The sequence below is a fragment of the Chelmon rostratus genome, chromosome 4 (genome assembly GCF_017976325.1).
Source record: "Chelmon rostratus isolate fCheRos1 chromosome 4, fCheRos1.pri, whole genome shotgun sequence".
Taxonomy (NCBI): domain Eukaryota; kingdom Metazoa; phylum Chordata; class Actinopteri; order Chaetodontiformes; family Chaetodontidae; genus Chelmon; species Chelmon rostratus.
This window is the reverse complement of record NC_055661.1, coordinates 19,863,146-19,888,329: the sequence shown is the minus strand read 5'-3', so window position 1 is coordinate 19,888,329 and position 25,184 is coordinate 19,863,146. Positions and strand designations below refer to the sequence as shown.

The 25,184-nt window shown below is 45.0% G+C and overlaps 1 protein-coding gene across 1 annotated transcript; it reads left to right on the top strand.

Moving 5' to 3' along the window:
* Positions 1-4,044: 4,044 nt before the first annotated feature.
* Positions 4,045-23,779, top strand: shdb (Src homology 2 domain containing transforming protein D, b). Its single transcript, XM_041935858.1, has 6 exons — positions 4,045-4,377; positions 6,224-6,374; positions 9,056-9,277; positions 17,845-18,019; positions 19,917-20,036; positions 23,528-23,779. Exons 1-6 carry the CDS (start codon positions 4,045-4,047, stop codon positions 23,712-23,714), a joined length of 1,188 nt encoding a protein of 395 aa, XP_041791792.1. The 3' UTR covers positions 23,715-23,779.
* The last annotated feature ends 1,405 nt before the right edge of the window (positions 23,780-25,184 follow it).

Below are 25,184 nucleotides of genomic sequence, written 5' to 3'. Positions count from 1 at the left end.
TGCTCACAGCAGAACACTGAAGTCACTGCAGCCTGACGAACAGCAGGAACGAACCCGCCTCAGTCGTAAATCAACCAATCAGCAATGCGCAAAACGCCGGATCAGCGTTTGATTGGCGATGATAGATGATATAGTGTGTCCCTCGCGTGCAGCAGGGCCAGCAAAACGCGCAGTGCATTTAGAAGCGCAGAGCCGTTATTTTGTGTTTAACAGGCTGCTGTAAGCTGTAGAGTAGAAGTCTGTCATAGACGACTTGTCATTTTGTCGGTGTCGTCCGCTTCGACAGCACCTCCACGGTTTTTAGGAAAGTTCCTTATTTTGGACATTTTAGCCAATCACTGAAACGTAAAAGTGAAGTCAGCCAATGGCAACACTGGAGGAGCGGAACCCGGAAGCTATAACATTTTTCAGCTTCGATGAAAGAGAGAGGTAAGTGAAAAAAAGAAGTCATGCGCAGAGCTAACCTGAACTTTTACTATTTTAAGTGCTACTGAGCTTCTATTATTTATTAAGATCATATTTTAATAAGGCCCTAACATTAATGCATCTGTTTTCTAAATAAATAAATCTAAATAAATAAATGTTCATCAACGCTGTCCGGTTCTTGGCCATAATTGCATAGACCTACTTATTAGGCCATTTTTTTATTTTCACAACCCATGAAGTTAAATAATACCTGCCTCTGTTGCTATTTCTGAATGATGCATGCAACACACATAAGCCACCAAACGAGGGCAGTAAATGCAAAGCAGAGAAAAACCATGGGAAACAATTACTCTGTGTAGCCTCTTAATCCAGCCCCTAAATTCAACCAAAAACCCTCATGATTATAGTCAGATCACATTCATGGCTTTGAAAGAAAACCTTTGTTGATGTGTCTGAGGTTGCACATTAATGTCTGCAGCCACTGATGCTCTGCAGCATGTGTGCCTTTCAGATTCATCAATGATGCTGTTCAATGGGAAAGAGCAGCAACTGAAAGCATGAAGTTCAGAGAAAATGTCACATCCATATTTAGCCCTTTATAATGAGGAAGTCCTATTAATTCTTATTAATTATTCCACAGCGCCTTGTTTCTGTTTGATTCAATTAAATCTTTGGCTTGCATGCAACACTGTTTATTTTGCATGAAAAGCACAATGACTTTATACATGTCTGTCTGAGATTATCTCATTATGAGACATCCTGATTTTCCATTTCTGCTTCCCTCTCCCCTGTGCTCTCCATGTGTCTTCCTCTTGCAGAGTATGACAGCTTGCCTGTCTCTATGTCTCTGGTTTTCCATCTTGCTCAGTTTCAATCTTTTCTTCCACGCAGTTCTGGCTCACAGCCCGGCCAGAATGGAAACAAAAATTAAATGTATGCTCAATATGCTCCTGGGTTGTAGGGTGTTAGACGGGGTGTTAAGACTGAGCCGATTTTGCGGATGAAAAAGGCGAATGTCTTGCAGAGGGGAGGGAGGAGAGAAGGAAGATTATGGGTACATTCAAAGATATGACAAAAGATGAAAATGCAAAGGTAGGAAAGAATGGCAGAGAAAGGACAGGGGAGGGAGATGATGACAGATGCTGAGTCCCTGAGAACCAAACGATAATATTTCCTCGAGATGTGAAGGAGGCGATCATAACTTGTGGAAAGTTATTATCTTACAGGAGCAACGTCCCTACATATTGTGCAAACAAATTATCACTGTGAAGATCTCATGTTGTGCCAACAAGAGCTGTATCAGTATATTGGATTAATGGATCTCATTCCCAGAAGGTGAGACCTTCAGCACAACATATTGATCTTGTTCCCACATGATATTGTCTGGTTTCTCACAATGCATGAATCTTGATCCCACAAGATTTTGTTCTGTTAACTTTTTAAAAAACAATCTACAGGGAGGGCAGCTGGAAGGAGATGTAAAATAGGTTTTCCCTGCAGAACTTCTTTCCCTCTGAAGCAAATTTGACGGGCCTTTTTATCATCTGATGTCATGAAATTGATCCTGTCTTCAAGTGCTTCACCTCCATAAATGATTTAAATTGGACTGAAGGGACTGAAGGGACTTGCGAGACGTTTCCAGTGACACACTTCAGATTCCCCTCAAAAACAGTTTGGGACTTGTTTATGATCCCCATGACCCTCCTTTAGGTCTGACGCCGGTGCTTGGTGAACACTGGAGCTGAGGCCGGCAGGCGGAGGAGGAGGAAGATATGAAGCCCTTGATGGGATAATGTTGATGGTTGTGGTGTTCGCGGTGGGGGTGGATTCTAGCTCAGTGACCTCATCCAGCCTCCCGCCCCTGGGAGAAAGTGAGCTCATGAGTGTCGTAAAGAAAGAAGCGTTTACGGTCTTTTAACAGACTTAGATGGCCTCACCCACTGTAGCACACAATCCAATTTACCAGCTTGGGCCTTGGATAATGGGACATCTGTGAGAGGATGAAACACGCTCAGAGAGAGTAAAAAGGATGAAACAAAAGGAATGAAACACACTCAACGAAATGCCTTATTTTCCATCCAGAGTGGATAGGCTTCAGTGCTTCTGTCATCTTGTTTTAGTGATAAGGAGCGTTTTTGTGTCTCCACTTCTGTCCAAACTTCGCTACATCACTGTTCATGTTGCCTGGAGGATGATGGGATTCCTGTACTCCACCAAACCCTTTCATGGGGAACCACATAACAGTTTTGTTCACCCTTCAGGCTTTTGTGCTTAGACTTTCTTTATAATATAATCATTTCAGAAACCTCCAGTGGAGCTAAAACAGGAAAATTCTCCAGTGATGTCATGTGAATAAATAATGCACATCTTTTGGAGCACGTTCGTGAGAGCCGATCCCCCTCTGCCTCACACACACGCGCGCGCGCGCGCGCGCACACACACACACACACACACACACACACACACACACTTTCTATTCTTCATTTGTTTCCCCCATGCAGTTAGTGTGATTTTGAAAGAGGATGTATCTTATGTTGCAGCCGGTGTGATCTGCAGACATTTCAATGAATGAACGGTCGGCTGACTGTGAGAAGGGAATAGGAGGATATTCCACTGGGAATGAAGCACCTCCCCTTTAATCGCTCGGCTGAGTTTGTCTCGGAGCTGTAGTCGCTCTCTTCACTCGCACATTTGCCGTCAGAGGAACTCTTGGCAGATTTCAGTGCTGCTGTTTTGTTCCAGAAAAGCTGCTCCTTCTCTCCTGTGCTTTTTGTAGAATTAAAAGCGCGAGCGGTGGAAGGATTTGTCACTTCCCTGCGCCGTTTTATTGTGATCGCCATGAAGAAACGTGAAATAAAGCACCCAAAGTGGCTGAAGGACTGAATAGGGTTCGGTAAGTGAGCATGTCTTCGCAGCGCAACGCTCGCTGGTATTTAAATCCAGTGTTTTGGTGACGGTTTTGAGTGCAAGTTCAACAAAAATGAGCTGATTTTCTGCCTGCGTTTACAGCTTTCCAGATAAGTCTGTGCCACAACTGAACATGCTGTATTTTATGTTGGTGCAACTACAAAAGAAAAGCGCATAAGATGTTTAAAATTAATGCAACTTTCATTTCTCATTGCTTTGATATGCCCACTCAGTCTTCGTCTTCCCGTTTTTTTATTAGCATGTTAACGTCGCACTTTATTGCGTGGGTGTGAAATGTAATTGCAGCCTTTGGGCAAAGTCCAGATGCCAGACGTTATTGCTCCCTGCGTAAAACAAAAGGAGTGCGTAAAGCCCAGCTGTTGGTGTAGTTTAATGTCACACCAGTGCATGTAAACGCACGCTGATTGTGGGTCTGTGATCAGGAGAAAGTTGTCCAGCACAAATATTATAAGATGATCCAGGACCTGTGGATTGATATTGGTTTTGGAATAGAAAAAGCTGTTTTTTAATCTTTCTGTTGTCGTTCCATGAACATAAAAATACAAACGCACAGCACAAAGCCAATCCATCGCTGACAAAGTCTCATCAGAAATGAACCAAGCAATAACCCCCATGCCTGTCCCTGTCTGCCCCCTGCAGCCTCCTGCTCTCACTCCACCACACACCAGCACATTTGGAAGCAGAGCTGCGATGGCCAAGTGGCTGAAAGACTACCTGAGCTTTGGCAGCAGGAAGGTGCCACCACAGCCGCCCACACCAGACTACACAGAGAGCGAGATCCTGAAAGCCTACCGGCTCCAGAGGGACCTGGACTTCGAGGATCCCTACGAGGACTCTGAAAACAGGTCCAGGGGCGAGTCTGGGGCTTCTGACCCCGCCACACCTGTGTATGGCTCTCCCATGAAGTCATCCAGCGTGGACATGAAATCTCCCAAACACAGACTGATCAAAGTGGACTCCCAGGAGCTGGGACGCACCAAGATCCTCCTTAGTGCCATCTCTTTAGAGGACCAGCAAGAGCCTGTAAGAGCCTCAGTTTGTTTGTGGGTACCGAAAAGAAAGCAGGTGACGAGTTCAGTTTTTTATGTGGTTCCTGGCTTGGGAAGTGGAGATAGAAAAGAAGAGGGGGGTGAAGGAAAGGCAAGTAAGTGGTGAAGGATAAAAACACTCTCCCTCGTCTCTCTCATCTCATTTCCATCACCGTGACAGCTTTATTGATCAGACTCCATAAGCAAGTGACTGGTAATGTGTGCCACAAATATGCATTGTTTACATAAATCACACTACATCCCATGCGCCACATAAAATTCGCTATCCTAGATGGAAAAAAGAATTATTGATGGCTTGAGCGGACCGTCGAGTCAGAAAGGGTCACAGTCCCTTGAGTTTATGTCCTTCCATAAATAATAAATGGGGTTTGGCTTTGCAAGCTGAGAGAGACCCCCACAAGAGAACATGTTAGGGGCCGTATACAGTATGCTGTATGGTGATATGCCATGGGCCACGGGGAGGTATAATTTATACTGTTTGTGTCACTGGGGCTGCAGTGCTTTCCTGGCTATGTACTGTGCATGTTGTGCTGTAGGAAACATGCACAGCTCCTGCAAAGAGAAAAGGCAAACAGATGTTGAGAGAGAGAGCGACTGGAGCAGGAGCAAAGCTTTTTACGAGGAGATGGTCTTCACATTAATTCAGCTCACATATGCTGGGTAAGTTAAGGAGCATTTCAGGGTTTTCATCGCTGCAGTTAAATCCATGACTCGGCTCATGGAAAATGCTACAAGTGCGAAAGTCCTGAAGTGGATTGAAGTAATAGTCTTAACTCAAGTCGATAGCTGCCCCTCTCTACCCCACTCTCCTCCCGCGCTCATTAATTTCCCAGGCTCTGTGGGAACATCCGCCCTCTAATTAACATTGCAGATGCCTGTGTGTCGATAGGTAACCTGTTACAGAATCAACACGGGATTAGGATGTGATTTTTGTGAGGGAGTGTGCGTGTTGAGCAGGAATTTGGGAAGTTGGCCTTGCGACAGTAATTTCCTTTGTCAGACGGGAAGAAAGCGGTGGGAAGAGAGCACTTTGGCAAAGGTGGTATGTGTTTGTAGGTAAGTGCACGTGTGTGTGTGTGTGTGTGTGTGCGTGACCATATGGCTGCCTCTGTAGCTGTCACTGTGCCAGCTGACCACTGTTTTCCTCCTGCGCTTGCATGAAGGAACAAACGCTCTCAGCCAGCCAACCCTCTCCTTCTTCACTCTCCGTGTTCTCCTGCAGCCAAAAAGCACATCATCCTCAGACAGGATGATTTGTGGCTGCGTTGCCTATAGCTTCAATGAAGCAGCGTAGATGCAATTCAGTTCCCAGTTCAAAGGGTTTAAGAGGAAACTATGTTGCATAGTTGCTAAATATACATAGCACTGGTGTGGTGCTGTGAACGTGCAAATTAGTGTCTTAATAATACTTCGGAAGCGTTTTGTCTGGAACCAAACATATATTTAACGTGCCGTTCAGGGAGGATTTGATTGCTTGTTAAGAGTGTTGAGCTGCTCTCTCCATCTCGGGTCTTGATGAGGTATTGTCCGTGCAGCACTCCTTCCTTTTTATGCATTTATTATGGACTGAATTCTCCTAATTGCTAGACAACATTCGGATCTTAGGTTGCTTTAAGTCTTTAAGTATGTGGCGCTTTTACAAAGTGCAGGTCTGAAAAGGTCAAACTCATTATAGTCTATGATTTTAAATTTTAACTCTTTTCGCACAGGTGCCTGCAGGACACAAACATTTAAAAACAACTGGTTCGGATTTATTATATGAAGTCAAAAAGTGCTGGCGGCATTCTTCTTCATGAGTAAGTGTGTGCTTTGTCCTTCAGGTGGTGCCATCTGCTCCGCTGGCAGGCGACACAGACTACTCAGACCCATTCGATGCTCGCTTGGATCACAGGCCAGAACCAGATCTCGGGCCCGTTCCCTGCGAGAACAACGGCTACATGGAACCGTATGAGGCCCAGAGGGTCATAACGGGTCAGTGGACTTACCTGACTCATCAGTCAGTATCTATTCAGTATTACAGTGTTTCAATGAGCCACATTGTTACCAAAGAGGCACTATAACTTTTCCCTTGCACCGCTTCCTTTCTGTATAACATTTGTCATTTAAAGTTACTTCTGCTAGTTATCTCCATGTATAGTAAACCCATACAACAATGCAAATAATGAATCAGAATTGCCTGCATGATATGAGAGTACGTGGATACCCTGAAGGGTTAAATTCAGACCTCTTACCTGCCATGCAAATCACAGTCAGGTGTTTTATTGGATTTCAGGTGCACCGAATCATGAATAAAATATGCAACTATGGCACGAAGCAATATCATCACTGATCTATAATCTGTCAGCAGTTTCTTTGATGAACAACTTTAAGAAGATCAATGGCCTTATAATTCTTTATCACCCTTCTTGTTCTTTATAGTGAAGTATTATAGAATAATGTGTCGGTATTTCACCAGTTCTTTGTTGTAAAAACACTGCTGTCAAATGCAGTATTGCTCAGTGATTCCAGGGTAATGACTCCATTTGTTGGTTCTGCAGTACAGTCTGGTAACTGCCCACTGTGTTTTGGTTCATCACTGGCTCTCGGCCTCACGAAAATGTCCCTTTAAAGATGTCTATCCAGCACCGAGTCCCAGACCCTCCCTCCTCCCTTGTGATTTTCTCCCACATCATCTAGCTCATCGTTTTCCATTTGTCTCTCCTCCTGTAACGTCTCTGTCTGCCCGTTTCCCCCCGGCTCTCTCCCTGCTATGTCCCTGTCATTTAGTGTAAAAGCCCCCCCCTCCTCTCTCCCCATCTCTCTATCTCCCTTCATCTCAAGGGCTCTCCCCGGCCCCGAGGGAAGTCTGGCTGTCTTTCTAATCTGTCCTTTAACAAATTTTATGTCCTGTCCTCTCTCCGTTGCCACTTGTGCTGCCTTTTTGGTGGTCAAAGGAAGATTGTAATATGGGGCTTAAAGTGAATGGAGCATCCATTACTCTGCCCAACCGAGAAACCGCAAAGAAAATCTTTCCTCACCACAAAGGGATAAATCCATTGGAGGGGCTAGATTTGCAGCGGGGATGGCAGAGAGTTTGGCAAAGCATTGTCACAAGCTCCGTCATTGACTTTGAATTGCACCTGCCACTCCAGGGCTGTCTGTCTGCCTGCTTTTGTCTGTCTGTCTGTTGTTGCTCATTAAAAAAAAAACAAAGCAGAGCAGCAAAACACAGATGTGAGATTGGAATCCTAATTATCCCTCACAAAAGACACCTGTGTGCTTTCCACACTGTACTTTCAGGGGAAAAGCATCATCGGTGCTTATATTTGAAAGATGCATGCTTCTGTACGCCTAAAAGCTCCTCGATCCTCCCCATCGTCATTCCCCTCAATCTTCAATCTCTCTCACCTTTCTGTAAAATTACCATTTTCTTTCCCAGCCCTGCTTGTGTTTTCCACCATCATGTGTCCTACGATTTTCTCATTTTATTTCCTACACGCCTGTTTTTATCTCTCCGCCTTCATCTTCTCCATCTCTGGGCTGCCGCTGACACTGCGGGTACCCGTCGCAGGTAGAGCAGCATTCAGCCCCACTGTGCTTCTGTCTCAATGACTTAACATCAAACGTTGACAGAGCCCCCCCCCCTTCCACCCTCTCCCCTCCCTCCCTTGTCCTTCTCTCCTATCACCCCTCTCCTCCCCTTGTTTCCTCACTGCTTCCTTTTCCTCTTCCTGCTCCTTGTCCCACCACCTCCTCTTTCCCTCCTCCCTTGCCTTGCTCCTCCTCTCTCCCCATTTCCCCTCCACCCTCTTCTTCATAACCTCAGGGCCTTTCCCCAGGGCCTCCACTTGGTCGCCATGGTGACTGAAGGGCCGCCCAAGAGCGGTGTCTTGTCGTGTGAAGGTTAAAGTTTTCCCTGCCTTTCACCAGCTAACCCCTCCATTTAGTCCTGTTCCCTTCTCACGTGAGTGCACCTCCTTTGCAGAGTTGCTGGTCGTGTATGCAAAAAGATGCCTACTCCTTCATCCCCCCCCCCATTTTCTCTTCTTCTTTACCACCTGTTTTTGTTTTTTTTTTAAGTGTACATTTTTGAGGTCAACATATCAAAGCCCCATTGCTTATTGCTGCTGCTGCAGCTTAGAGGCTCCTATTGATGCATTGGGAAATCAGATTTCATCCTCTTGCCTGCTTCAACATAACTGTTGCAGGTGCTAAGAAACATGTCTTGGTTGGAACCTACTGAGAAACTGATGAAAATGTTAATAAGGGAACATGGATGCTGTTGTGAGCCGTGCTAGATTGCTGCTGGGATTCGTGATGGACAAGAGAAGGGGGGCTGGGTTTGTCTACAGTGTTGCTACTCAGCATCTAGCCCAAGGCCTCGATAAGCCCCACTATATGAGATTCTGAGCCTGCGGCAAGCTGCGCAAACATCATTTGTCTCTCTCCTCTAATTCTAGTCATGTCAGAGCTCAACAGGCGTTTTGATTTACTTTGTAGTACAGAATAATATCAGTGTTGTGTTTGGGGGAACTTCATCGCTTCTGGCAAATATGATTTCTTAGCATAGCCTGTTTTTCTTGCAGACGGGCTGAACGTTACACATCCAAGAGAATTTTGCGTGCGTGTTTGTCTAAGTATGAATTTGTGCTATTTTGCATATTCATCAACAGAGCTGCAGCGTGGCCCAGGAGGAGGACGGCCGCGGGGCGGAGTGCAGCTTTACGACACCCCCTATGAAGACGAGCGAGGCCAGCGTCTGGGTCTGTTGTACGCGGAACCTCAGGAGGAGGGCAAGGAGAGCAGCAGGCTGCCGCAGGACGACGAGAGGCCGGCTGATGAGTATGACCAGCCCTGGGAATGGAAAAAGGATCACATCTCCAAAGCTTTTGCAGGTAACCGGAAAAGACGATGACAGTATTCTGACAGTAAAGTCAACATAAATCAGAGTTGAGGTTAGCCCGACAAAGTCTGCTTACAAATCATGTAGGCTGTACACTATACTGTATGTAAACTCACTTTGGATGAATACTCCATAAACTGGATTGTACTGGTCTTGCGGTTTAACTGCCGAATGATGTTTCATTTTGTTTAAAATGGTTGTTTCACATATATGTCCATCCGAACCTCCTCTCATACTTGGTTGGTTTCATCTGGCTTCCAGCTGCAAGTTTCAATCAAACACTCAATTGGCCAGAATATTTTATTTTAGCAAAAATTGAGGTTGTGACGTTTCAGCTGGCTGACCAGCGGGCAGGAGAAGCATTTCGACGCACCCAGGTTAAAGCCCACATAATGGCTTTAACATCCATTACATTGAAGTGTCTTGTGAAACAATGAATCCCTACCACCTACTGTACATAGAGAGCTCCTGGAGCTTAAAAAACAATCAATCAAAAATCATACAGTATCTCACAAAATTTTTTTTTAGAGGGGGAATCATTAAATAGAATTAGTGAAAATAGTGAGGACCAGGCTCAAAATGGGCCATTTTTAAAGGTCAAAGCCCTCCCAGGAGCACACAAGAGAGCCCAGCTGCTGATACGACATGGCGAAATACTCATCTAACTGTCCTGACCTTTAATGGAGTGTCTGCCCCCACATCTCCACAGCCTTTTTCGCAGGATATAGAGAGTGCTGTGACCTTCACTGCCTCAGCTCAAATGACACACATCTTTCTCTTTTACTACATTTAAACGCCTTCTGGTGACTATTGATTTCTTTCTTTCTTCTTCCTCACACATGCGCCACACGCACAGCAACCTGTGAGATGATCATTACAACTGATGGAGACATCTGTGTGTGCGTGAGTGTGAGTGTGTGTGTGTGTGTGTGTGTGTGTATATATGCATGAGAGAGATACAGTAGGCGTCATAAGGAGGTTAGCAGAAGAACGAACAAAGAGTTGGGTTTTTTTTTCATAATCATCATATTAGCTGCAGTATTTTTAAAAATAATTGGTGTAGTGCATGATTATTATTTTTCAAAGTTGCAGGGACAGTGCATTTCACATCCCATCCCGTCATGTTTCATCTGTTGATTGTAATTTGAGCGAGAGAGGGAAGTAGAAGCAAGAGAGACAGAGAGGGAAAGAGAAACAGCACCAGACTGATAGGTCATTTAGAGTGGATCAGTGTAAGGCATGCCAGGCCAAGTCAGCTTAATTGAGCTGCATCTCTAAGTCACCAAGGTCAAGGTGATGGGATAATAAATCAACCTTGCCTCGCATGCACTCCCCTCCATTTTCGCTCTACTCGCCTCTTCCCGTCCTGTGTGTGCCCCCCCCCCCTCTTCTCAGTTAATTACGTGCCTGCATGTGCATGACTGATCCAGTGCTAATAAGAAAGTCATGGTCAGCACACCATTGTATGAACACACACAGAGATATATCCATTCGCTCCATGTTCATGCTCAAATCACATTAAAGAGCAGCAAAGAGACGCTGCAACTCATTTGAGAGTGGAGATGATTCAAAATGAGGTGCACGGCAGTTAATTTAAAATATCACCTCTCGCCTACTTAGCACTCATTCCTGGTTTTTCTGTCGTTTTCTCCCCCTCTTTGTTCCACATACAGTATGCACTCCTGCAGAGGAGCGCTTACAGAACCATTAGAGAACGCAGTGGAGGAAAACGCTTGTGCGCCTCGAGTTGTCTGACCCCTTGTTTTTTCCATTTGGAGTCAGCACTCTGAGCTGGCGTGCTGTCTGTCTGAGCAGACCAAAGCACTGAAGTGTAAACACACAAACAGTATTTTCCCTTCTCACATTTAATCCATATTCCCAGACCCTCTCAGCGTTGCTAGGCACGACCCACATGTGAGGGAGGGGAGAGGCGGGGAGGACGGGGATGGAGCAGAAAAAGAGCGAGATGGCAGAGATGAAAAGAGGAGGGGAAAAAAAAGAGATGAGGAGGAGGTCTGACAGAGCGAGATGGACAGAGAGAAAATGGATAGAGAGGCTGTGGAGAAAGGTAGCTACAGAGGAATGGAAAGGGACTCCCAAGGTTATGGTATGTTTTGGTGGCAGCTTAGTGGATGTTTGTAGGGGCCCAGTGCTTCAGAGGGGAGGGGCGTTGAGGAGAATTAATGGTCGGGGGCTGTGGCGAGGTGAGGCGAAGGGAAAGGAGGGGGAGTCAGGGCCATTGTGGCAGGGTGCAATCAGTCATCCGCTAACACAGGCACACTCTCTCACATAGACCAACACTGCAGCGGTGACAGGGCTGTCCCCGCAGCCCTCCCTCCCTGCGGATGTGACACACTCACTCAGATAACCCGCTACAGGGGGCAAAGGGGGCCATCGCAATCTGCCAGCAGCCCCTCATCATCACCTTCACAGAGGCGCATGCACATGTCTGTTGACTACGTTTTTTCCAACTCTGATTATCAGGCACCTAATTCAAGGGTGAGAAGAGGTTGAGTGCGTGTTGGCACAAATAAGTGTGTGAGTGTTGGGGCAGGGGGGTAGGCAGGATTGCTGTTGCTTATTGCGTGTGGATTTGCGTGTATTGCTTTCATGCAAGTGCTTCTGAACAGAATCTCTCTAATTATGATTTTCACAGCTTGTCGGGGTGAATATTGCATGTTGCGGCTACTTTTCGAAAAGTGCCTCCAAAGCATTTTCTTTATTTTCCGCTGGATTTGGAGGGGTGAGGGGTGAGGGTGAGCCTGGCCGTGCCTGAGGGGTCGGACGTGGCAGGCCTCTCTCAGTCCGTTGGGTTTTAATTACAACGTTAGAAAGCAGTCACCAGTCACCAGCGTCCAGCTCAAATTACAGCAGTCATTAATTCCTGGAAGTCAATAGACAGTCCAGCGCTAAGATATTGCCCCTGCAGCCATTCAACACTAATTAGTGAGCTAATGAAAGGCGCAATCTCATTAACTCTCTGATGGCCACACCTAATGAACAGATGAATGGGTGTTTCAGGTATTTCATGTTTTATAGTCCAGCACAGGAGCTTTGAGCCATTTGTAGCAAATGATGGTCATCGAAAGGTGGAGGAGTGGGCACGTGATGAGAGAGCTGCAAACGGAGATCTGGATGGAGAAGACAAATGAATAGCTTTGCCATCCCTTGCAATTACTATTATGGTGCCATTGAGCAAAGCACTTATCCTCCACTTGTTCCAGTCCAGCTGCTCATTAGACAACAGCAAAAGACAGGATGCTGTGCAGGGAAGCTCCTGAATGTATGTGTGTGCCCATTATCCATTCGGATAAAGGCTTTGCTGCACAACAGCATGATGAAGAGGGTATCTTGTGATTTTATAGTTTATTTTCCTTTTCTGTGGCAATGTCTTTGCTGTACATCAAAACAGTTTTATTGTTTTATTCTTGACCGAAATATAAATTAAATTCCTGTACATTAAAAATAAATGTAGTAATTTTCTTGAACTGCCAGTTTAGCTTTCATTGTTTGTAGCCATGCTAAAAACCGGTCCACCACTTTGGTGCAGGCTGAAATATCTTGACAACTATTGGATGGATTGACATGAAATTTTCCACATTGTCACCGTCCCCCAGAGAATGAATCCTACTGACTATGTTGATCCCTTTGTTGGTCGTCATTTGTGGTTTTAACTGAAATGTCCTGACAACTATTGGATAGATTGTCAATGAATTTTAGAGCAGACATTCGTGCTACCCTCTCTGAGTTGCAATAACTTTGTTGATTTCTTACCTACAAGTTTTAATTTGTCCAACACTTGCAAAAGTAATAACATTCCCATTAGCCTCAGTCATTGTGTTCAGAGCTAACTGGCAAATGTAAGCACGATAGCATACTAATCTAAGATTCTGAACAATGTTAAATCTTTAATCCTCCACACATCAGCATGTTAGTAATGCCATTATAAGTTGTTAGCATGCTGGTCTTAGCATTTAGCTCAAAGCGCTTCCATTCCTGAGTAGCCTCACTAAGCTGCTAGCACGGCTTTAATCAAGTTCTGAATAAATAAATAAAATATCTTGACAGCCATCCAGAGCATTACATTACTTTATCCATTCTTGTGAAAGTTGCACTATTAGCTGGATGCTAAAGTGTGCTTTAAAGTGTCAATTCAGGGAAGAAAAAGCTCAGTTTAGTAAAGCTTGCAAAGAGACGTTGACAGGTGGTCGGCATGTGCATGTGCTCTGAGAGGACAGCAAAAGGTTTCCTGAGCTATTCTGCATGTTTGTGTACGTCCCTGTAGGAGTTTGTGTGTGTGTGAGCAAAAAGAAAAAAGAAAAGAAAGAAAATTAGATTTCCATACTGGTGTGATGCTCTCAGTGTCTGTAAGCAGGCCCAGAGGCCATCTGACCAGCCTCTTCATCAATTTACTGGCACAGTGGAAGGACTCTTGTTGCTCTCTCTCCTACTCCTTTTTCCTCTTTGTCACATTTCATCCCTCTCCTGCCCCTGGCCTCTCCCCATTGCTTGCCGCTTTTCTCTCTCCTTCAGCGTGAACCCTCACTGACATTAATGAAAAGGCATGTCCTTCACGAATCCCTCTCGCCAGCCAATATGCGAGACGGGGCGGAGAGATGATGGAAGTAGAGTAGGGCAAGAGAGGAGAGGAGCGAGGGAATATGGAAAAAGAGATAATGCCCCACTTACAGGGAGGTAGGTTAAAGAGGAGGGATGAAGAAAGAGGGATGCTCAATAAAGAGAGAAAGATGGTGAGAGCCTCAGGGGAATGGATGCAATGAATGTCTGGAAAAATGGATACAGCAAGACTGGTGTGGATCCATATCGTGACAGGGGAACTTGTGTGAATGCGTGTTTTTTTTTTTTTTCCTTCACTGGCATGAGGTGTTAATTGTTTGTCCTTATGGGGGCCGGTTTGCCCAGCAGAAGGTCTTTTTTTTGCGGTGAGGAGAAGGAATGCCAGGGCTGTTTGAAAAACAGATGTCTTCATTAATGGACCCAATGAAGCCGTTCTATTGTCTCTTTATGGCGACAACACCAGAAGCAGCTGGTGTGCTTGAAAAGTCAGTTATCCGTCACTCATGTTGATGTGTCCTGTGTGCAGCACAGAAAGGAAATCCTAATACGGCAGCTCCATCCCCACTCAGATCATTTTTAATGAAAGCAGGTATTTGAGGCGCCAGGCACATGCGGGACCACAAATTACTGAATTGCTGCCACCTGTTTCATCAGTGGGGTTAAAATGGGGGTCAAAACTGATGAAAAGCAAACTCCTTTGTTTTAGCATATGTAATGAATACAGTGTAGTAGATTTGAATCATCAATACGTGCCTGGAGCACTGACGTTAGCGGGGGCTTTGTCCGTAAGCCATTAGTGTGTCTCATTGTCTTGTATTAGAGAACAAAGTGGGGCACTCACAGCCCTCTATGTCTGACAGATCCACAGGTTCCCATTAGAAGTGAATGGAAGCCAGATGTTCCCCGCTAGTGAATGAGTGGCATGGAGTGTGTGTGTGTGTGTTTGCTTGGTATTCAGCCTTTTGTTATCAGACTGAGGAGCTCAACCATGTGTGTGTGTGTGTGTGTGTGTGTGTGTGTGTTGGCGTGTATGTGCAGCCAGTGCAGAGAGCTGCCACTAGTTAGCTTGATAGAGGTTTTTTTTTTAATCTAAATATATGTGAAAACGGATTTCTTGATATAGACTTGATACATTCGGACAGATAGTGACATGATTCCTCTCGTGAAATAAGGTAACATCATTTTAATACTGTGAATTAGCTCGCAGCACATTTATCAGCACATCACATCAAATCCCTGAGCAATATTGTGAGTAAAGCAATAACTTCTAATACCTATAGCCTATATATGTCTGTTTGCTATTGGCTTCTCTGTTCTGTGTGTGTGCGTGTGTGTGCCGGTCATAACATAAGCCACAGAGACACACAAATCTGCGACGTTATCTTGATATGAGATTTCCGCCAGGATTTCAGGGCCCCGTCGTGTACTGGTTTTCATCCTCCTCATCTCATCAGGAAGTGATTTGCTGCTTAGATGCAGGATGAATGCGGCTAACTACCCCGAAATCTTCCTTATTTCAATTAACTGTGAGTCGATCGAGATAAAGGAAACGGATGAAGCTGCCAGAAACAGGTGTGTTGTTTAAAATGCGCCAAGCAAAAACGTTTGGCAGATTTTTTTTTTTCTTAAAAAAAGCACAATTTTAAGACAAAATGACTTGTTAAAGAGAGACAACAGCCACCCGAATGGCAAGAGAGGAACTGTGATAGAATTTTCTCCTCCGCCCGTGTAACACCGCTACCTGGGCTTATCTCTCGCTCAGATGGCTGAGCACATTTCTGATCTGTAATAAATTGTCTTGGCTGTCTCGGTTCTCTCTCTTTCTCTCTTCTTCTTCCTTGTTACCCTTCTCTTGCTTTTTTGTGTGCTTCTCATTTACACCCCTCGCTCTATCCACGCGTCTCTCTCAGTTTTGCCTGAGAATTAGAGGTGTGAAACGTGGTGCGGTGGTGAGCGGACAGGCAGCAGAGTGTGGCAGTCATGGTGTTTTGGAGGTGTCAGGTGTGTATGTGTGAGTGTGTGTGTGTGGGCCTGCGTGTTTGCGTGCGTGTCTCCCATTGAGGGGTGCCAGGCCACACTTTAATCCTGGCTTCAGCGGAGGTGCGGCCTGCTCCAGATGGGGCCATTGTACTGCGCCATGCATCAATAATTCACAGAGAGCCAGAGAAAGTGGCGGAGTGTGTCTGCCTGCTCAATAATTAACCAAGCAGGGTGAGAGGCATGTATGTACAGCCTGGGTCTCTCTCCAAACGCCCATTCAAATGGCCTTTGATGTCGCGGGCCTGGGGGGTCTTTGGATTTGTCGGCTCATTAAGACGTCACCCCTCTTTTCCTTTTATTTGTTTTGTAATCCGTTTTCGCTGTGAGCGGGAGCTGAATGTACGGTGTGAAACCGGCAAATCGCATAATGTATGTGTGTCTAAGGCTGCAGTAAAGACTGTTACAGTAGATGGCTGCCTGCCATGGTAGATAATGAGCTATTTTCAGTCCTTTCTCACAGTGCACCCTCTGCCACTCTCCTGCTGTAGGTAGGACAGTGAATGGAGCATTATTCTGCCCCCGCGCTCCTCAGTTCCTCTTTCACACTGCACTGTGGGGTGCAGCTCACAAGAAGTCACGTTTTGTTTTCATTGCATCTCCTGCTACTAGACATTTCCTTAAAGTGGATTCGTTCAGATGACTATAAATAATGCAGCCTCTGACCTCTCCTGTCCTCTCTGCTTCATCTTCTTTGCTTTCTTTGGTCTTATCGCACGTGATAAATGACTGTAAGTATGGGGTCTGAAATACTAAGACTGCGTTGTGATGAAGCAAGGGGACAGGAGGTTGGGTATATTACTCCTCTCCATGACAGGAGGTGTAGTTAACTACATTTCACGACACCACATCCCTGTCATCTGCACACACATGCCGTCTCACACGCTCTTAACAGGGCTTCCCTTTCTCGCACCTTTTCCACATCTCTCTTCTCACTTACCCTCGCACAAAAATCTTGCCCCCGAATTCAGTCTCACTTCTTAATCATCGCCATTTCTTCTCGCACGTCTGCCTTTAGTTAACTTTGTTCCAACCCATCTGCTGTTTTCTCACTCTGTCGCTCCCTTTTTCTCCCGCCTCCTCCCCTTCTCCCCTCCCTTCTATTAGAAATGAGGGAGTTGTCGGAGTTGCCCTGGCCTGCCCCAGTGGGTCAGCTGGAGGATGAGCCCCCCGTCAGAGAGCAAGGTGACCTCCCACCCCTAACACAACCTGCCTCCCTACTGTGCCGTCCTTTATCATCCCATACAGGCGCATATGCAGTCACCCTGGCCTTCATAACCCAAGCTGCTGTCCTACAACTGCTCTTCCTCCATCTGAAACCCCCCAGAGGCCTGCATCTGCACCACCTGCATCTGTCCCCGCCTGTTGTCAGCTTTTTTGAGTTGAAATCACTCCCTTCTTACCATATTTCACTCTTACATCAAGCATGCATGAAGAGCTCCCTGTAAATTAGGATGTCTGCCTTGTTCGTGCCAGGGTGTTTAGTAGTGCTGTGATACACTTAATGTTTAATTACAAGGTCTGTAGATTGAATTGCACCAAACTCAGGCAAAAAAGGGGTAAATAACACTTCAGTCTGCACATGTAATTTGCTCCAGAATAGAATCAGAATCGTCAGCAGCAAGTAATCTGCAGTATTGTCTGCTGGAAGACAAAGACGTGCAAGACAGCCAGGCAGGGAAAACGCCAGCTTTCCTGTCTCTATCTGCCCTCGGGGTCTCATAAAAATGTTGATGATGGTAATTGTGATGCCGATAGCTTCGAAATCTGTCTGATGTCCTCTAGCTCGACCTGTCCATGAGAGGTCTCTCTGCTGCGTGCGTGGTTGTGCAATAGCCGGATGTCTGATGTTTACCCAGCTCTTGCTGTGAGGTTTAATCTCTTTTGATCATAGCACTGTCTAAATACTGTGACTCACTCTTTCTGTTCCCCGTGTGCCAACAGTGCAGTTTGATGGCGCTGAGTGGGACCGCTCCTCGTCGCCCACAGAGCGGTTGCGTGCTCCCGGGCCCAGGTCCAGCCCGCTGGCAGGAGGGGGGATGAAGTTTCGAATGCCGCAGGAAGGCCTCTCCATGGTGGGGGAGAGAGTGGACCCTGCTCTGCCTCTGGAAAAGCAGGTGTATGTATGCAGTCTTCTGTTAAACACATAGGAGCTACATCAACACATAGAAATTTGTAGGAGTTCAGGCCACACTCCAGTTAAGATTTAATCACATTAAGAGGTTCACATACTTTACTATTAACTGACTTTTGAACTTTAATGATTAAATGTCTCTGTTGCCATTCATTTAATTACCTTGAATATAATACAGAAGAAAAGCAGCAGTAATAGTGCTGGTCATACAGTTGACATCAGCTGATACCAAATTCTACACATAACACTTTGCAAGATTGAGTATTTGCAAATGGACTAAGCAAGACTCAGCATTTTTCTGATGTATGATGTTTAAATGCATCAAACAAATCTGGATTATGCAGTTATTTGTGCACGTAAATACAATTAGCACATGCTGTTAATCTCTGTTGCCTGGAAATGTCTCTGCATGGCTGTCACGCGCATACATTCCTCATGTGTTGTTATTAAAGTGATTTCGAACATCTGACGTAGAAAGAGTTTGTACATCCCACAAATTAAGCCAAAAATCCCTTTTATTGCACCACTTTGATCTATTAAGGGGCGTGGACACATTAAAACGAAACGGTTATGTGTTTCGGCTAAGCAGCACTCATCAGAGCTTACAGAGTTGTGAAAGGTTAGAATGAGAACTAATTAAGTCAGGACATTAAAAAAACACATTTCCTTTGGTCTTGTAATTTCAGACATCATTGGTGTTATTTATGTGGTGTTTTCTGTGCACATAAAGGGCTGTTTTACTAATGAAATCCAGGCACGACACCCCTTAAGCACACATGCACACACACGCGACACGCACAGTGTTCACTTGAGGACGGTAGTTGATTATTATGCTCCATTACTCCCTGATGATCTCTGATGAGGTTTCCTTCAGCTCAGCTTTAAACAGAGACGCAGCACCACTGTCAACCTGTAGCATTCGGTACACCTGGCCAAGTCGTGTCCAAGAAAACCTCATCATTATGGCAGGATTTATTTCACTTGCTGGTTGTGTTGGTCCCTAACAGTTGTGTCTTTTATTAAAGTACTTTTTGTGGTGTTTTTGTAAAACACTTCCTGTATTTTTAGCCACATGAATGTGTTGGCCTGTCTGTTGGACTGTGCTGTGGGTTGGTCGCTCCACCACTTGGTCCAGACTGAAATATCTTAACAATTATTGGATGGATTGCCATGCAATTTTGTACAGAGACTCTTGGTCCCCAGAGGAGGAATCATAATGATTTCGGGGATCACCTGAGTTTTCCTCTAGCGCCACCATGACATTGACATTTGTAGTTTTGAGTGAAATGTCTCGACAAATATTAAATAGATTGCTAGAACCTGGCACAGATATTCACGTACTTCTCCGGATGAATTACAATAACTCTGGTGATCCCATAACTTTTCATGTAGCAGCATCATAATCAGAAAAAAATTGAATTTGTCCAAACTAATGACATACCCATCTGCCTCAGCTGCACTTCATTTGTAGTGTTAATTAGCAAACTAGCATGCTGACACGCTAGGCTGAGATGATAAATGTGGTGAACGTTACCTGCTCGGCATCTGCATGTCGGCATAGGCATTGTGAGCAAGTTAGCGTGCTGATGTGAGCATTTAGCTCGAAGCACCGCTGTGCCGAAGTGCAGCTTCACGGAGCTGCTCGCGTGACTGTGGGCTCTGGGCCTCGTTAGAACTGTTGTTCAGATGTAACGTTCAAGACCATGTGCTGATTGGCCAGCAGCAGTGTGCCACGGTATTACCAGCTGTTACACACTGTTTCACTGCCGTTAGCATGTATTATCATCTTATTTTGTGTGTGTGTGTGTGTGTGTGTGTGTGTGTGTGTGTGTGTGTGTGTGTGTGTGTGTGTGTGTGTGTGTGTGTGTGTTCTGCTAATCAGATGGTACCACGGTTCACTGTCACGTTCAGAGGCAGAGTCGCTGCTAACGCTGTGTAAAGAGTGTAGCTACCTGGTGAGGAACAGTCAGACCAACCGCTCTGACTACTCCCTGTCTCTACGGTAAGACTTAAGATTTACACGCACACACACGCACACTGACCTTACAAATGAAGGCAACACCTGTGCACCTTCAGTATCATTCTCCAGTAAACAGCTTTACAATTTAATCGCACGCTTCTCATTTCTTCTGCCGTTTGACTGAGGAGTGTGTACAAAGACACCTGAGCTACGGCTCTCATATTGCAGTCTCCACACCTCTCCATCTGTCTCTCCCTCCTTCCCCTTCACCATCACCCCCACTCAGGATCACTGCCGCACTGATGATTCCTCTCCCCATACTCATTTGCAGGGCACAATACTGCTTATCTGGTCAAATCTCTTCCTTGTAATTACCACCACGATCCATCGTCCCGGCCTCGCATCGCTCTACCATCATCCCTCTGTCCTCACCCCATCCTTGGCCTCTCTCCGTGGCCTCCCTCTTTGGCCCCAGTGGGCCTTCTAAGTGGTAATCAGGCAGGTAGAGCACACTTCAGTGCACACATCATCCTCGCTGTAATCGCTAATGAATATGAATTACCTTCTGTGGGCCACACAAGAAGGGAACCGGGGAGGGGAGGGAGAGGAGGAGAGGGGGTGCAGGAGTGTCACTGTGTTCTGCTGACATATAAACAAGCTCATGCATTACTCATTTACATGAGTAGAGTGGGTTTGACACACACACTCACGCACATTTGCGCAAGCAACAAGGTCACTGCTGGCACCAGTTCCTGAGCTGGCACATGTGGGTGTTTAATATCTATTTGAGGCACAAAGTCCATCAAGCTCACACCATTTTGGATGTTTCGAAGGTGAAACTGTCCTTCATGCATTTAGACTTACGGAGTCTTTACAAATCAAAGAACAGCATGGCACAATCTGGAAAGAGTTGAAGCCGCTTAGATCTTTAATCTCCTTAAAGGGGAACTTCATACAACCTCTATCTACTCAGTTTTGGGCAAGAAACAAGAGCAGTCTTATGATCAGACATATTTTTAAACAAAGCTCCTAATTAGATAATGCATTTGGAAGATAAGACTAAGGCGATATTACCCAATCTCATGAATATTCATCACAGTTTAAAGACCCTGACCTGCTTTGACCTTCCTTGCTCTCCACAGTTGTGCATGCACATCATATTCCTGTGTAATTATGGGTTATTACCAGCACTGATGGGGCACTCACTTTCAGTTTTAACTCTATATTTGTTTTTTGTAGCATCGTCATTTGTGGCTTATGAAATTGTCTGTATGTTTAAAATGTGTAATATGCCACAAATCCCTCGTCATCCATCTTTGTAGTCCACACCGACTGACTACAATACCTTGAGTGTAATCTTGTGTCAGATGTTTTCCGTCGGGGCCATTTAGTGGAACGTATAAACACTTCAGTGCTCTTGCATTCTGTTTGTCTTGTATGCCTCCAGAGGGTTTACGACCGAAAAGCTTGTGTATAAAATTCAATAGAGTGTGTGGACGGAGTTTTTTGTGCCACTTGTTATTGTCCTTCCAGCACCTGGCCTTTCAGCCAGGCGGGTGGTGGACACTCTAATCCAGCGATGCTGCTGTTTTCCCAGATATCAGTAATTACTTTGGTCAACGCAGTGCTATCATAAAAGGTGATAATATCTAACCTGGAATTTTCCTTCAATGTTCCTCATGCCTAGATTGGAAAGAAGCTGAAGGTTAGTCTGTATCAGGGTGTTGTGACTGGTTTGCTGGTAACTGACACTACATTCATGATGTCAGTACACCCTTCAGTAAGGACAGCTTGTAATCACAATCGATATCAGCTACCTTTTAGACATTGCTGCATCTGTGTGCTTTTGTTATCCTGGCGTTCCTTGGAAAAAGTGAACCGCACCCACTGCATGTTAAGATTACACAGTAATGTGGACAATGGGAGGAATGACGAAGGTTGTTTAGTGGAGACAAGACGAAGAGCCACTCCAAAGTGAGTCAGACAGACCTGCCAGATTTAAACCAACATGAATATTTATGAAAGAGCACTGGTAGCTTCTAATGTTGCACGAGATACAAAGAGTCCCCAAAACAAACAGGACTGGATGAAAGCAGCCTGTCAACTGTGAGTGCTGACGTGAGGAAGCGTCAGTGCTCTGAGGCCGGCGGGACCATCATGAACTGCCTGTTGTTCGGCTGTTTGTAGTCACAGCGAGCGTTTTTTGGTTTCACTGCTCTTCAAAATTTAATTTGGTTTAGTAGAACAATGACAATTATGGTGACCCCTTTCAGCCCTTGTCTTTCCCTCTGCTTCTATAATTAGACGTACATCATCATGACTGGCTGGCTCTTAAAGGGGAAGTCCTGTCCTGGCTGCCCGACACTTAAAGGGAAGGAGCCGGTGTGGTTCTCTCAGCGAAGCCACTTTCACAGTCCAGCTTTCTTCTCTGACTCTCTCTTGGCTCTGTCAGCCCCTCCATGTGCTGTTGCACCACTCAGTCATCCATCACAATGTCCCTTCCTTCCTAATTTGTGACACAGTGTTAAATCTCGGTCAGAATCGCGGCCTCAAAGTGCAGGAAAAAGACGTGGACATAACTCCAGGCTGTCATTTCCACCATGTCATTATGAGACAAAATGTGTGGAAGGCTGCACGGTGTTTTATGTGCCCCACATTTCATGTCATCCTTCTTCTCCCCTACACTTCTGTCTCACTTTCATATTGCATCTCTCCCGCTCGCACAGTACAAGAATGCACAAGAATGAAAAACACACCCAAATACATACAAAAGATAAAATCCATACATACAAAATCACCAGTAAAATTCAAATATTAGTGTTTAAGACATGCACATATTAAGTAAGTGTATTATAGTTTAAAGAAATGCAGACAAGCAGGAGTAATCGCTGTCTTTACATTATGAACAGCAGCTTCTAACAGTGATCATTACTGTCTTAAATCAAGTGTTTTTGGACAGCAGGGCATTTCAAAGTGTCTTTTTGTACGTTGTCAATGACGCAGAGGAATCCATTAAAGGTACATTTTCATTCCACAAGAGAACTCCATGATATCTGATAGAAAACTGACTGGGATGTTTTATAAGAAGGAAGATGAAGCCTGTCTAGTTGGGGGATTATGGAATTGTGAATTATATATATTATTATAACAAAATAATATCTAAAAATATAAGAGAACTCTGTATTCTTCTGTCTCACTTTGAAGACAAATGAATGTCGATGTCAAAAATAGTCAACTGCATTTTGAAAAGAAAGGTGCACTTGGCACATCATTTTGGGAAAAAGTTGCTAATGTAATAAACTGTTTCTGCAGCAGCAATTTTTAGTCAAGATAAGTAGGAAGTACTTACCCATGCAATATTACAGTATGTTAAATTTGGGTAAATTAAACTATAATAATAATGCTAAGAAACATCTACTGTGTACAAAACCTGTTAATTTTCTCATAATCCCTGGAGATGCAGACAAAACCAACCTGTTCTCTCCGAGAGTCATCAATCAGAGTACCTAAAAAATCCACTCTTTTCCTCACAGGAGCTGCCAGGGTTTCATGCACATGAAGTTCACCCAGTGTAAAGACGGCAAGTACGTGCTGGGACAGAACAGCCCTCCCTTTGACACCATCCCAGAAGTCATCCACTTCTACACCACGCACAAACTGCCGATCCGAGGGGCCGAGCACCTGTCCCTGCTGTTCCCGGTGCTGGTGCAGACACTCTGACTGACCCTGACGCTCTTCCTGGGCCTCCGGGATTTCATTGTGATCGGACAGGTAAAACTTGAATGTTTGCCGGGATCGTCCCAGCGGGGGGCCCAGTGCTCTCTTCTTGTTGGACTGGACTACTTTTGATGATTCAGCACACCAGGGGCTAATGCCCTCACCCACCACTGCTGTTGTACCTGTGCCAAGTGTCCCTAACATCCAGGGGATCGATTCACATGAAATGCAATACCTGAACTTTAGGCCACCTTTGCTGTAACTCCACTCTCTCATCTTCTCGTCAAACCACGGGGGGCCGACTTCAGGACATTTGAAATTCTCATTTCCTTATTACGTGTTTGTCACAGCTGACTGAAATGCAGAGGAAGTTGGCAGAGCTGTAGCTGGGAGAGAGTCTGTATTTCTGAATATTCTGATGCCCCAGTTTACTGAAGACCCGCAGAAGACTCACATTTAATTACTGCTGTTCCACAAAAAACACCTCATCGACACTGGTGGAAAATATTGCTGTTGCTAGGTGAAAACCTCACAAATCATATTTTGCTGATTTTTCGTCGTACTGTGTAAGATGAGAAACTTTTTCATCCAAGGACCTTTTTGTAAATGACAGAAAATTCACATTTTCCATTAAAAAAAAACTGCTATTTTCAAAGATCTAAGGTTTTTACCAACAGCAGTGAAGCTTTTCTACACAAAGCCACACCTGTTAATGTTCATCCAGTCTGTTCTGCACTGTCATGCTGCTGTACGTTGAGGATTTGCTCCACACGTCTCTGTGTTACTTGTCGATTGTTCCTCAACAGAGAAGCTGTGTTGTATTGGTACTTGTGTTGACCTTGCTGACCTGTATCTCTTGTCGGTTGCCTACGTTGCATTTGGTAGACAACGCTGGGTTTGTAAAAAAAAGCGCTGCCGTCGTCTTTTCACTGACTTGAAGCGAAGGCTGGGAGCTGAGCTGGAGGCCTCATCTGAAGCGAAGAGATGCTAATCAAGAAACGCTGAACGCTCTCAAACAATCTCTCAAACTTCGTGACTGTTGGCCACGTTCTCACACTTCCTACATGTTTTCGACTGGCCAAGTCATTACATGCTGGTTGGTGAGTCGTATTTGAGTTAAACGCCTGCCATCTGGAATGGGGTCCCATGTCTGCTGCCTGGTTGCAGCGTCGTGTGGCAAAAACTGATTTCAGAGGAGAGCCAACTTCTAAAATATGCATTCATCACCATTGGAAATGACAAATGGAAAAATTATTTAAGTCGTTATTTCTTCAGCCAAAAGTCCACATCGTCTGGGTTGTATTAATTGTTGTTATTATGGGCATTTTCTGTCACTAGTAAAAGATGAAGGGATGTCTAATTTACCTGCTGTGTTAAAGCATCTCATCTGTATTCACAGCCTTTTTAAAGAGTGTTGATTCTACATGTAGATCTTTATGTAGATCAGTGGTTCTCAACCTGGGGGCTGGAACC